Source organism: Chaetura pelagica, unplaced genomic scaffold (assembly GCF_000747805.2).
Source record: "Chaetura pelagica isolate M959 unplaced genomic scaffold, ChaPel_1.0 scaffold124, whole genome shotgun sequence".
Taxonomy (NCBI): Eukaryota; Metazoa; Chordata; class Aves; order Apodiformes; family Apodidae; genus Chaetura; species Chaetura pelagica.
The window spans coordinates 766,649-780,835 of NW_009952891.1; the positions used below are offsets into that span (position 1 = coordinate 766,649).

At 41.8% G+C, this 14,187-nt stretch overlaps 1 protein-coding gene across 3 annotated transcripts in view; it reads left to right on the forward strand.

Annotated features, from left to right (window-relative positions):
* Nucleotides 1-14,187, forward strand: part of NPRL3 (nitrogen permease regulator-like 3 (S. cerevisiae)) — a 40,982-nt gene that overhangs the window by 6,860 nt on the left and 19,935 nt on the right. For 2 of the 3 annotated variants that reach the window (XM_009995489.1, XM_009995490.1), the window contains 4 exons: nucleotides 1,254-1,383; nucleotides 4,494-4,568; nucleotides 7,383-7,536; nucleotides 8,318-8,399. In XM_009995489.1, coding sequence (XP_009993791.1) covers nucleotides 1,300-1,383; nucleotides 4,494-4,568; nucleotides 7,383-7,536; nucleotides 8,318-8,399 — 395 coding nt within the window. In that variant the 5' untranslated portion in view covers nucleotides 1,254-1,299. The remainder of the gene's footprint in view (nucleotides 1-1,253; nucleotides 1,384-4,493; nucleotides 4,569-7,382; nucleotides 7,537-8,317; nucleotides 8,400-14,187) is intronic. The other variant, XM_009995491.1, reaches the window with a different exon arrangement.

Sequence of the window (14,187 nt, forward strand, 5' to 3'; positions counted from 1 at the left end):
CAGGAATATGGTTCATTAATTCCTTCTCTGGGCATCGAGGGCTCGGTTGTGGCCAAGAGATAAGGTGAGCGCAGCACACACCCATGCCTGCCCTTTTCTCTGAGTGATAGGGGGTTATCTAGGATACCTGCCTGCTGGAGGGGGATGGTCTGACAGGGACACACATCCCTGAATGTAAATTAAAAAAATGAAATAAGTATTTCATTCTTAAAAAACTGCTCTCATCAGAAACTGGTTTGAAATTCTTCTGCTTAAGTGGGAGCCTCTGAGAAATCAGATGAGGAAAAAACTTGCTGATACTAAACCTTGCACTGCTCCCATTCTAGAACAAGTTCCCTCCAGCAGCTAACTGAAGTCCTCTTCCTGTGCATTTGAGCTCCACTGTCTCAAGGGACACCCTGAGGAAACTGAGTGTTTATAGAGACCAGACCAATGTTGCAAGGCTACTGGAAAGAGCAGTTGCAGAATTCCTCCCTAGTCACACTAGATGTTTACCCATTTTTGCAGCAATAGCTGTATTTTACAGGCAGATGCCTTGTAGATACTTAGCCTCCTGTCTTGCAGCTGCTTTCTTCCCACCACTGATCCAGACCAATCCAGTGACACCACGGTTAGTGCTGAGAAAGGCCTGCCCTGTCACAAATCTGTTTCAATTTAGTTTATCACATGAGAAAGCCCAGGTGAGGCCAGGCAGCTCTCAGGAGGGTGCTGATGGTCTGCTGGCCACAGCTTGAGATCTGCTCTGTAACTTTTGAGTCTCACTAATGAAAGGAAGGACAAGCACTGGATGTGTGTTTCTCCTATTTGAATCAGCTCTTTCTTGCCTTCCCCTCTGCCATACTGGGTGGCTAAAAGACCTCTGTTGTGCTTGAGTGACAGGCTGTGTCAATACATAGTTGCTTAGTAAGTTCATTAACCTGCAGCTAAATCCAGGCAATGGCTAACTGGAGCTGTTTTTATATTCAAGCAAACTGCATCTAATCTTTCCAATGTATTTTGCTGAGCATGTAATTAAATAAGCATGACCCTGCAGTCTTTGTCGTGAATGCTTCCTGTTTTATAATTGTGATGATCTGAGAGATGTAATTAAGGGGTTCTTAATTCTGCATAATTGGTGGTACTCCAGGTACAGCAGTTTAGACACAACTTGCAATACTTTAAAAACATACAAGTTGTATGTATCTGTATTTGGAGGAATATTCTGGGGGAAATCTTTTTGAAAATGGTATTAACTTCTGTTTCTGTTCTTCAAGGTTTTCGGATGTCATCCTGGCAACAATTTTGGCTACCAAGTCTGATATGTGTGGCAAAAAGTTTGAACTGAAGATTGATAATGTTCGCTTTGTCGGCCATCCCACGTTGCTCCAGCATGCCCTTGGGCAGGTATGGTAGCAGGGCTGCTCTGGGGACTTGCTTTCTGTTCAAACTGCCTGGCTTAGTTGGGAAACTCAGAATTCAGAACGTACCTCTTGGCTTTTGACCCTGTTTTTACTTTTTGATGCTCAAAGTTGTCTTTGACTTCCGTCCAGATAAATACAGTGGGTGACAAACTGAGGGAGCTGTGTTGGTGATCCACAGAAACCCCCTTCTCTTTAATGTAGAAAGCAGGGTGGGTAAAAAGAAGTAATGCTAAGCAGACTAGCTCAAAAAGCTGCTTCTCACTATGTTAGTTATTGCAAGTTAGCTTTTTAGCACCTCTAATTAGGATGGCAGTTAAAATAAAAATAACAGCCAAAACCTTCACAAATGCTGGAAGCCATGTCAGCCTTGTTTAGCTTTTAACTGTTAGTGGTGCTGATGATGATTCATAAGGCTCAGTTGGAAAGAGGTCTAAAATTTTCTTGTGGACAAAGGCTGCTGTTTACATAGAGACCTTGTTCCCTGGCCTGTGTTTTAGCTGCATGGAATGAAAGCAGTTGCCACCTAGGCTATGGAAAAGGTCCTTCTTAAATCTAGGCAAATATTTTTGTGCTTCTATGTGCAAAAAAATTCCCTGTCCCATTCCTTCTTCCTGATAGACTGTAAGAATGAACTATGCTTTGGTAATTTCTGGATCCAACACAGATCTCTGCCACTGAGCTGCTTTGGTCTCATTTTTAATCAAATTTATTAAGTCATTCATTTTTTCAAGGAAAAAAAAAAATCTGCTTGCCAATTCTGCCAGCCTTTCTCTCTATAATTAGAGGTTCAAACAGATTGTTGGCAACTGCTGCTTGATATTTAGAGGACTAGATTGCTTTAATCCAAGTGAGGAGCTGGCTAGTGTTCTACTTTCAAAACTCAGTTATGAGTCTACAAGAAATGTAACAAAAGATCACTAAGACTCAGTCCTCCAATGTTTAAGCTGGTTTGGAAGAAAGAATTCAAGCATCTCCAAGCTGTGCCAGTACATCAGCATCCACAGGCAAGGCAAGCAGTGAGCCAGGCCCAAGGTCTGTAAAAGGATCCTGGCCCAGATGCAGGTTGAAAGTCCATCCAGGAGACAGGGCTGGAGACAAACACACCTGCAGCCCAGGGCTGAGCTTAAACAGGGCTCCTGGGTCATGGGTGTGTGTGTGGGGACTCAAGTGGGGCTGGTAAGGGCCACTGAGAACTTCTGGTGCCCTCAGAGCCTGGACAGGGTAGCCTGTTCTGCCACAGTATCACATTCTTTTGTGTTGCTAATCTTGTCTGAAAGACACAAATGTGGTGTAAATGAGGTTAAAAACTTGTATTTGCATTTTTTCACCACATATGATTATACATTCTCTCCCCTTCACAGTCAGTTTTATTCTAATTGCATGAAATGCCTCTTCATTTTCAATTTGTCTAAATAAAATTGCATCTGGGTAAAAAAAGTTACAAAAAGCTGTAAACACCTCTTTGTTACTCCTTGTAGGATCTTCTTTCTGGGTGTGTCTTATCACCCTAGTAGGCACCCCAGAACTTTCTAGTATCCAGAACCTTCTAGATGTGGCAGCCATCTCTGAAGGTTTGTCTGAGTGTAAATCTGGGCCCCTTTTGCAGTTAGGAAGCCAGATGGAGCCCCTTTCCCATGGAGCAGTAGCTGAAGTAACCTGACAGTCTGGTTTGGGTTTCTTTGGAGTTCATGCTGCAGTCAGTTAATGCATAGGACAGCTCAGCAAATTCTTCCTCAGATGAAATTCAGGAGTTACAAGAGCACGAATATTTAATCCCATGTGCCAGGCTGCCTTTTATGTAGCAATATTCTGAATTGTTCAAATTCCTTCAGCATTTTCTTTTCCAGCTTAGTCTTTTTCTTCTTTTCTCTGGACAAGAGGTGATATGAAATGTAGCCTGTGTCCCAATTGATGTAAATGGTGGTAGTATCTTTGATCAGAAGATCAAGTAGTAGTGTCTACACTCAAAAATGCTTTTGAGTCTGACTTGAAGTTCACAGGGTGTCCTGGAACAACATGGGAATAAACATAGTAAATTGGCTTCACCACCCTCCTCCCATCACTGCCTTTTTGATACAACTTCACTTACACTTTAGAAAAAACAAAGCTATGCATCACTTCTTTTAGTTTCTCTAATTTTTAAGACTATTGAATCAGTGAAAGCACTCACATCTTGGAGTTCACTGCCAAGCAGTAGGTTGCTGATGCTTGGGACCTGTCAGGAAGGGTGGATACAGCTCTGCTGTTGCCAGCTTCTTTGTGTTTGCCCCATCTCAGCCACTGCCCTATGCACATATGTTGGGTAGAGACTAGATATGAGGTTAGCTAGGTGTTTGGCCTGGCAGGTTATAGCTTTTTTCACTTGGGATGGGTGTTAAGCAGGGAGCTTCCGGGGTGGCAGGAATGTACTCTGGATTTTGTGCTCCATCTTGTGGCTCCATCTTATGTGTTCCTCCCCAGCAGAAAGTCTGTGCCTGCACTAGGGGTGAAGCTCTCTGCTGCAGAAAGAATGGAGAGGGCTGGAAAATGTGTTTGAAATCCTGCATGTGGGGAAAATCAAGGCTTTTATTTTAGTACTGCAGAAGTGTGTAAGCTTGAATATGGACACTTCTGATAGAAGCATCAGTTTGTAGCACAATGCCATCCCAGTGGGCATTGCAGGAAAAGAAGAATGGATGTGTCTTGAGACTGAGAAATCTATTGACTTGTCTTTATGTAACAATAGATATAACAACTGTGCTAAGGAAAATTTAAATCTAGGATCCCTAAGGAGGCTAAAATGCAATAGTAAAGAGACCTGGTAAGACTGCTATCTAACTGATACTGATTTCCATGGTCTTGACCAAAATGCTCTAGTTTCAGTCTTCACAGCTTCTCAGAAAAGGCAGAGTTGTAGAATAACTGTGACACTGGAATAAGAAAGTAATCATAGTTCTGTTTTTACAGGTCAAATTTGTCTGCTCTCTCCTGTCAGACTGTTACTTGGCTGGGCTTTTCTGGTTTTCTTTTTTTTTTTTTCTCTTTCTTCTTTTCCCATTATTACTGGATCCAACTGACACAAGCCTATGGGATTTTGCAAAAAATATTTTTCAGGTATCCAAAACTGATCCCTCACCAAAGAGAGAGATGCCCACTATGATTCTCTTCAATGTGGTGTTTGCACTAAGGGTAAGAACTGTCTTCATTCTATCTGATGGTGGGATATGCTGCTGATGTATAGGAGAATGCAGTAGGCTCACATTCCAGTAATCTCTTGTGAAACATTCAGTGCCTGATTTCATTGGGATATACTCATTTGAAACAACAAACCTAAAAAATGTAGAATATGACACTGGCAAGTGGGAAAGCTTTCCAGCCTGGTGGAAAAAAAGTACAGTTGTTTTTTCTCAGGATATTTTTGGTAGCTTTTTTGTTTTAAATATGCAGAGTGTAAAGGCATGCAAGAAGCCACTTTGCAAAATAGAAATTAGCCCAGTTGCAAGCCCTGTGTGTGCCGTGTCTTAATGGGCTGTGATTTCTCCAGACCCTGCAATTGAGGCTTATCCAGCTAAGCTGTGCAAGAAGGCAGCTGGGTCTGAGGGGCCTGTGTGGCAGGGGCTGCTCTACACAGGACTCCTGCCCAGGACTGGGCCAGATCCATAGAGCTGCACTAGCATGTTGCTGAGCCCTGGTGACTCTGTGCAGCTCAGACCTCTGGTTCTGCTCCAGACCAGAGGCCACTGTGGCCAGCCTTAGGAGTCAGGTCCCCACCATGGCCTTTGTCAATGCAAGCTTGCCCAGGAACCTGCTCTGGCTCAGAACAGCACTGCTTTGAACCCTTACTCATGCTGTATGACAAAGACACTCGTGCCTTTGCTCAGTGCCTCTAGGCTTTTTTTATAATTAAATAGTGTTTGAAAGCTGCCTCCTTGTAGCAATGAGATCATTGTAAAGGAAGACAACCAAGGAGCAGCAGCTGTAGCATTCCAAATGAGAAGAAGGTAGAAGTGAATATGGAGTAGGTTTTAAAAAGAACCTGGAGCAAATAATGTAGTTTTTGCTTGGAATTTTTTTCAGGCCTATTCTATTGACTAGATCTTGATACCTCTATTAAGGGAACCCGCCTTGGCTAATTTGGTGGTATAAAACCCTAGAAATTCTTTTGTGTTTTAGCATTTGATTTCTGAGCTCTAGGTTTCTTTTCCTTGGCATCTGTGGAGCCATCATGCTATTTCTGTGGCATGTACACATGTGAAGAAACATTTTGAAAGTAAGAGTGGGAGTTGGAACAGCTGTCTTTATAGCAGTGTGTTGTTGTTTTTTCTTTGCCCAAGTGGATATAGTATCATTATTTAAAAGCCTCCAGCTCCCTGCCTCTGAAACGATTTTTATTTTTTTTCCTTTCAGCACTAGTACTTTTCTTACCCCTGGCTTTCCAGTGCTGTCTAAAGTGGACATGGCCATAATCTGGATGGCTTCTCCTCAGTTGGAGAGCAAGGTTTCATGAAAGACAATGACTCCAGCAAGCAACACATCATTCCCTGATTTCTGCTGGGGATCTGGTGTTGTGCTTTGGGACATTGTGAGATCAGGAATTGCCAGATCTGCAATACTGGAGTTGATTTTATATTTCACACATTGAGAGACATTAGCTTTGAAAGTTCTGATGCTTTGGTGCATTGATAAAGCACTGTGTGTGTAGATGCATATGGAGGCACAAACATTCATGCACATTGAGTCATGTGGAGGCAGAAGTGTTGAAACCAATGCTTCTTCATTCACAGCATTGCAAGGGATTGGTGAAGTGCAATGAAGACTACACATTTTCCTAGAATCTAATTCCTACTGGTTCTCCTAGGAAAACGTGCTTCTTTTGCATTTTGGCACCGTAGTGACACTGATGTAATTGTCTGTGATGCAGCACTAAATCATTTTTGCCAAAAGAGACACTTAGTTCATAGAGAGCTGACAGGTTTCTGGAAAGTGCTACACAAGAAGCAAGTGGAAATTTTTTCCTAGCAGGGTGTAGTGCAGTGCAGAGGGTGGGTGGAGGCACTGAGATAAAGATGAGGGTCCATCTGCAGTGGGCAGACAGAGCAAAGTCCCGAATGCTATCAGCACTGATCCTGCTGTGTTTAAGCTTCAGGGTTACCAACGTGTCGTGACTCAGCAAGAACAGGGAAACCCAAAAGTGATGACTCATGGTTTGCTAGTTTACATGCCAAATTATCACTTGCTAGAACTGTACATTCCTTTAAAAGTCTTAACAAACATGAAGCAGCTGCTTACTCACAGGAGCCACCGACTGCCCCCCCTTGTCAGCTGGACCTACATGATAGATTTTTCCAGCACTTTCATTCTGGGACTTGCACCAAGACAGTGTTAGCAATAAGCCTCATTTGTGAGATGTTTGGAAATGTAAATCCCAGTTCATTCTGGTTTTGGATCAGTTTTTTGATCATTAGCTGGTGATTCTTGCTTGCTTGCTGTCTAGTCAGTATATAAAGCAAACATCAGTATAGCACCAGGGAGTGAATGAGCTGTGTCAAAGACACCACAGTCCTGGTGCTGATATTATTCACTGATATAATTTACTGATATCAGTGAATTTAACCTGAACATCCTGATTTTTCTGCCTTGTCAAACAGCTCGACGCTGTCTTTTCTCACTGTGTGAAATGGAGTTCTTTGTTCTCTCTGCTAGCAGAAGGCCCACTAACAACTGGACAGAATAAAGCAGAGCAGAGTAACCCACTGCAGGTCCTGTGTTGATTTGATGCACACAGGCAAGCTTAGAAATCCCTCAGTCATCTCGCTAACTCGGGACATCTCTGAGCTTCTGCTTTGCTGCTAGAGAAAATTCCTTGCGTTTCTGTGTCGCAAAGAAGCTGATTTTGGTTATCTACTGAAGATACTTATTTAGACTCCTTGTCCCATCCCTGCAGCTCCATGTATGTGAGTGTGGATGAGTGGCCAAGCTGTTTTCCCTCCTGTGTTCCTGCAGGCCAATGCAGACCCCTCAGTGATCAACTGCCTGCACAACCTCTCCCGCAGAATCGCCATCGTCCTGCAGCATGAGGAGCGTCGCTGCCAGTACCTGACCAGGGAGGCCAAGCTGATCCTAGCTATTCAGGATGAAGTCTCTGCCATGTCAGAAAGTGAGTGCTGAGCTTAGGTTTTTCCAGGAGTACTTTTTCAGGGACGTGCCAATTGTGCCCTCTTACTGTGACTGGGATCAGTATGAACAAGTTGTGGTGCTCTCTTAGCATTCTGACAGCTTTTGACTGCGTTTTGCCTCATGCAAGATCACTATGTCTATGCAGAGATGTCAGCTTTAGAAGTAAAGTAGCATATTTACTTTCCTTGCTAGCTTAGTTCAATGACATCACTGTAGAATGGGCATTGAACCATCACAATTCAATCTGCCTGTCAGGCTGAGATGGAAGAACTCATGTCGGTTGCTTCGCCCAACCTAGAGCAGGTTTCCCATGCTCTAATGCTGTGTGCTGAGTCACCAGACTTCTTGTGTGGAAATTTTACTCTTACATGTTGTTACCATAGCTAGCAAACAGTTACAAAGCATTTTTATTGACTGTACTTCAAAGTAATTTACTATAATAATATGCAGTATTTGAGGTGAACTCTGTCTGGCAGTGATGCATCATCTTGCTTCAAGCATTAGAAATTAAAACTAGCTTGTATGCAAACAAAAACACTTAAAATCATCACTTGTCAAATTCAAAGTTACATGTGTTGGCTATTCACTATTATTATTTTAACATGTAACTTGAGTTATTGTACAAGCTTTGAAAGAGATCTGTAGATTAAAAATATAGAAATTCTGTCCCAAAGGTACTGGTTTATACTTAGTGGGGGAAGATAAAACTATCTTTGCTTTTAAATCAGTTGTTTGCTTTCTTGTTTTGAAATCTTCCCTAGCCACAGAAGGGCCTCAGTCACCTTTTCATCACATCCTGCCCAAATGCAAGCTGGCCAGAGATCTCAAAGAGACATATGACAGGTAGGTGGGATTTCCTTCCTCATGGTGTACTGCTTCTCACTGAAACCTCCTGGCCTTGTTCCTTAGGATACTATTCACTTCTTCATGCTGTAAACTCATTGTGATTCGGGTTTTAGACCAGGTGGAACAATGGGAAGGCCACTGTCAGGTGAAATGTTTGCATAATTTGCTATCCTAATAATTGCCTTGGTCTCCCTTTGGAAATATTATGGTTCTTGAAAGTTGGTGATGTCTGTCATAGCTTTAAGAACTATTCTTTTTTGCCTTAGCACGGAGAAATATAAAGACAAGTAAATTGTAGAACTGAAAAGTGTCAAAATATGGATGTCATGTTGCCACAGAAGGGCTCTAAACCTGCAGCTGAGAGGAAGGTGCTGCACCCAGCACTGATGGCAGGGCAGATAATGCCCTGGCTTCATTTGCTTACTCTGGGCATGTGTGGACAGTGGGTTTGTGTGTAATGTGCTGTTTCTTGACTGGATTAAAAATTCTGGCAAGGATTTCAAAGGAGTGTGAAGTCAGTGTTGGATTTCATCAGGAGCCAGCACCAACCTCCTCCCTCAGGCATCCTTCTGCTCTGTCTGTCAGTGGAGCAGACACCTCCATTCAGGGTGTGCACGTGGTGAAAGGCCTTGACAAAGGAGTACAGAACGTTTTGATGGGGAGGAAGATGATGTGCCCCTTAGTTTGTTTGTCAAGACTTGGGAGAATTACTCTGAAGTTCCTAGATTGGCTGTAGAGCATATTGTATGTCATCAGACAAACCCTTCAACCTCCTTAGTTTGTGGTTCCCTTGGTGAAAAGGGAATAATTAAAACACCCTGTAAGGTGAAGCTCTGAGAGCAAAGCACATTAGAAAACTTCTAATAAGCTGTTCTTCATTATGTTGAAGAGCTGTGAATTTCACTTTGTTTGGGAGTAATGTTGTGTACTTTTCAAAACAACTTGCCCCAAACCTGCACTAAGTTTAAAATAAGACTCTTTTTATGTAGCCTCTAAGACTAAACATCACCTACTACTTAACTTTTTTCTGTTCCTCTAGGGCTACATGTTTGTGACTGGGCAAACCCTGATCTTGTTTCCAAACATTTAGTGACACAGTGACATCTTGTGGCATTTAGCTGTGACTGGAGGAACACAGCCCGAGCTCATGAAATGAGCTAATAAACCCTTTCTGTGACACAAGAAGGAATAGACTGACCACGGAGAAACACACATAGGTGCTGCCCCCCAGATGTAAAATAACACAATTTCCCTCATTTAGGCAGTGTGAGTCAGGGAGGAGTGGTGCAAGTTACATTTTGCCAATTTTGTATGACACTGTCATAAGCAAATATAAGGAAGAAGGTGTTGGTCAAACAAGCATTTGATTGGAAAGCTCTACTGGAAGAGCAGTTAACAGTGTTGTTGACTGGCTGGGTAATATGGTGGTGGTCTGCAGTATTGTTTTCATATGAGAGAATAGGAAATATACTTATTACACCTGCAGTCAGATTTCCAGGCAGGCAGAGAATTAATTTTATTTAATTTGTTTTGCTCAAGTAGAAGAAATGGTCTAGAAATAGGATTTTTATTCTGCAACTTCAAGGCAAAGAATTCCTGGGTGGCAACAGCTCTGGAGTGAAATCTTTGTGGTCTTTTATGAAATGAGAGTTAACCACAAGTCACGTGAGGCTGCAGAAAAAAATGTATAGATAAAAATGCATAAGAAAACTCTTGTCTGTAAGATGGGAACCAGTCCAGCTGAGGATTGTACATCCCTTGCTGTATTGAATACTGTTTCCAGTTTTGGGCACAATGTTTCAAGAAGAATTTGGGCCACTGGAGTGTGTGAAGGAGTGAGAATGACCCAAGAGAGAAGATGGAACAATGTAGTTTGTTTCTTTTAGAGGAGAAAAAACTGCTGGGAACAGTGAATCTTCAAATGCATGCAGTGACAATGTGCTGTTTTAAATGCACTGGGATTTTGGGCATAGCCTTTGGCACAGGGGAACAGCAGAGTAAGGTGGAGAGAGCATTTTGCATTGCAGATGGGAACTCGGTTCAAGCCAGCACTTACAGTGTCTGCTGATTTCTGCAATTCCAGTCCAAGACCTCTTGAAATACCATGGTTGTTCCAGAGGTGCTGCCTGGCCCTTTTTTTCCTGTAGATGGTGCTGAGGTATTTCAGGCAAGACCCTACTTGTCTCTTAACAATCTGGCTTGTACAAAACCACAAGTGTATGAATCTTTTTATAGTTCAAAATGCCCCTTGTGTTTTGAATGAAATGCCTGTATTTGATAAGGCAGGAATCAATATGACTGTCATGCTATGCTGCCATAGGAGTATTTGGTATTAAATTGACAGTTTAGAGGTTAGCAACATGTAGGTTCTGGGACCTCTCCTTGACTAATGGAGAAATCTAGAATGTTTCTTTTTGATTAGTTCAGAAATCAGATCTTGTAGTTTTCATTCATCTTGTTCTCAAGCTTCAGCTTTAGTGTGGGATGAAAAGCAATGGCTTTATGACCAAGAAAGCAACTCCAGTGCTGACAAATGTACAAAAAAGTTCAATTAAAGGAAATAAAAGAGCTTTCACCATGTTTTATTTGCAACTGCAGATATGATGTCAGCTTGATACTAGCTAACTGCCTGTTATAGCCAACTTCTCTTAGCTTTATATTGGATTAAACATGAAAGTATGGGGAGGTTTTTGGGGAGGATTGAGTTGTTTGTTTCTTCTGTTTAAAACACAAAGAGCCTTTGCACATTTTTAGCCTAGTGGGACTTGAACTACTGGTAGATCTAGCCTGTCTCAGCAGCTCTGGAAGGAGTGGAATAATTATATGAGATTTAATGAACGATTTGATGTGATTTGTGTGGCTCTACTGTAAAATATAAACTAACTACAGTTATTCAATCACACTATGGTCAATGTGTCTGTTACAAGGAAATGTGAAGTATTTCAAAGCTCTAAGTAGTCACAACCCCTAGCAAAAATAAACTCCAAAGCTGCAAACTCACCTCCACCAAATGAGAAAACAGACTATTAATTTCTGATATAAATAAGATAGACATGAAATTAAGTGTGCATATGTAAAATTTCTTAACTCTTCTGTTTTGCCAATAGTTATGAAAATGCAGGCTGCAGTTCTGTGGGATACTGGCCAGCTTTGTGGTTCCTATTCTGGGGCAGTGGCTCACAGTGGCTGTTCAAGGCAGAGCAGACTAGAGCAAAAGAGCAGTGATATTCCCAAAAACATTCCCCAGCTTCCTGCAGCTCTGGAGGTGGTTTCTGTATATTCAGCAGCCTTCAGCTGATCTCGCTTCCCGGAATTAGTTCACAATGCTGTGAGCCAGAGTAAATATTGAACAACCACAGCATCCCCTGATAAAGAGCTCCATGGCTTGACTAGTTTCTGTGTTTCTTTCTATTTCTTTTGAACTTTACTTCTTCTAGTATCATGAGGTGTCTTGTAGGTCTTATGAGGGAGAGACATAAACCAGCTTTTTCCTATTTACTTCTCCCTGTCTCAGTTTTAGACTATATCCCTTCTCAGTATCCTAATCCCTCACCATGCTTCCCTCAGGATGTCTCACCATGTATTATCTAACAAGAGATTAAAAAAACAAGTGTCAAAGCCAACTTTTCATGGGATAAAGTGGAATGCCTTCCAGGGTTTAACAGCCAGCTAGAATATGGGGGATGAGGCTATTTTTGCCCAGTTACCTTAAAGTCTGTGGGAAAAAGAAAAAGTTGCAGCAAGATCTCTGGATACCAGTTAATTGATAAAACAGCAGATGAAATTCCATGTAGACAGATGTAAACTAATGTGTGTAACCCTTAATAGAGTACATGGCTGCTCTGAAAAGAGCTTTTGGAATGACAGCACTTAGTTCAGAAAAAAATGTCAACTTGGTGAAAAGGCTCAGGGTGCAGCAGCACTGCCAAAAAATCACCAAAAGCACTGCCAAAAATCACCAAAGCAGGTGAAGAGTAGTTAGGAAAAGTGCTGCACTTTCTGTGACTTGACTGTATTTCATGCTGCATAGATCTTTGTGTCTACATTGGTGGAATTATTTAACTCTGTTGGCTAGCTAAGGGCAGTCACATATTTTGCTGTTGGAGAATGTAGCTTATCCCTTGGCAAATTATTAGAGACTTAAATTGTTTTCTATGCAAGGAGGGGCAGGTGAAGGAGAAACCCTAAACATAAACTATAATGAAGGCTTTATACTGTATGGCTGAATGCAAATGTAGAAGAATTAAATGAAGATTCAGATCAGAACTGTAAACCTGGTTTTCTTGTTGTCTTTAATTCTAGGCTGTTGCTATATAGTGCACTGTAGACAAAATTATGCTGTGTAAAGTGTAATTATGTAATTAAAGTTTCTGTCTTGGTGCACTTGGACCAAAGAATTAAAGCAACCAAATGGGGTTTTTTTGGGTTTTGTTTTTTCTGTTTCTTGAATGTTAAACTAGACAGGGATAATACCCCTGCAAGTACTTAATGTTTTCATGTATCTCTGCTGCTTTTTGGTAAACTGTTTGAACCACCCCAGTAGCTTTCAGGGAGTCTCCTGACTTGCTTGTCTCATTCACTTATTGTCTGGTTTTCTCTTGTGAGGATCTGGCCCAGTAGATGGTATGGGTAACTGCTGCTTCAGAGTACCCTTTACCTTGAGGTATTTTGGAAGAATCAAGCTTTATCTATCAGTTGGTGTATGGCTGGTGGGATAAAGTGTTCCTGGAGCTGCAGCTTTTAATGCAAGAAAAAATGGAGGTGTTTGCTGGGCTTTGCATCTTCCTGCAGGGTTTGGAGCCTCTGATGGGGTGTGAGGCTGTAGCATCAAAGCATATTCATCCTTTCAGTTCCTTTTTCTTTAAAAGGAAAACACATATAGTAACTATTCCATTGCAACTTGAAAAATATCTATGTTTTTGGAGGTCAGTGCAATATATTTGAGAACAAAACCTTGGCCTCTGCTTCTGAAAAGCATTTTCTGCAGTGAAATTTTCCCTAATGAGTCTGATCATGCAGGAGACAGGATGGGATGGTGTTTGCTCTCTCACCACTCTGTTGTGGTTTGGTGAATAGTCCCACCAGCAGCCAAAGCTGCCCAGTGTTTTTGTTGTAAAGCTGAATTTTCAGGTCTCTTTAAACCCTGTGTACAACCAGATGAACTTGAAAAAGAGCATGTTAGTTTGTGGCCTACAACTGAATGCTAGGTATAAGTGTTTAAATCACCACATGAAGAGTTTCCAAGACATGTATTTGCTCCCAGCCTGTTCCTGGCATGTTTTTAAATGTTTTGTGCAGAGGGGAAATTCAAGGGTGTTACCAACACAACAGTCACATTGCAAGTCTCAACACACTTGAATTTAAAATTCAGACTAGAATTTTCAGAATGCAAACTTTGGAATTTCATTTTAGTAAGGGGAAAAAAAAAAAAAAGAAGGATCTTTTGGAACAAAGTTTTAAATCAAAGGATATAATAATTTAGCTCTCCAGTGCTGACAAGATTAGCTGTTGCTCAGGACTGATTTGCAGGTTTGTGTTCCTAGCTCAGGATACATGGACAGGTGCCTGGGCCTGGCCTTTTCCTCCCTGCTCAGTCCTGCTGCCTCTGACAAAGCTGTGCCCAGGCTGGTGTTTCCTGCCTGCAGGAAGGTTTGAGGGCAGCATGGTAAAGGTTTGTGAGGTGGTGCTAGCTTACCCTTGTGGTGTCTTTACCCAGTTTTAAGAAGCTGTAGTTACCTACCTAAGTATATTTCATCTATTGTCTAGATTTACGGACTTCTGTAAA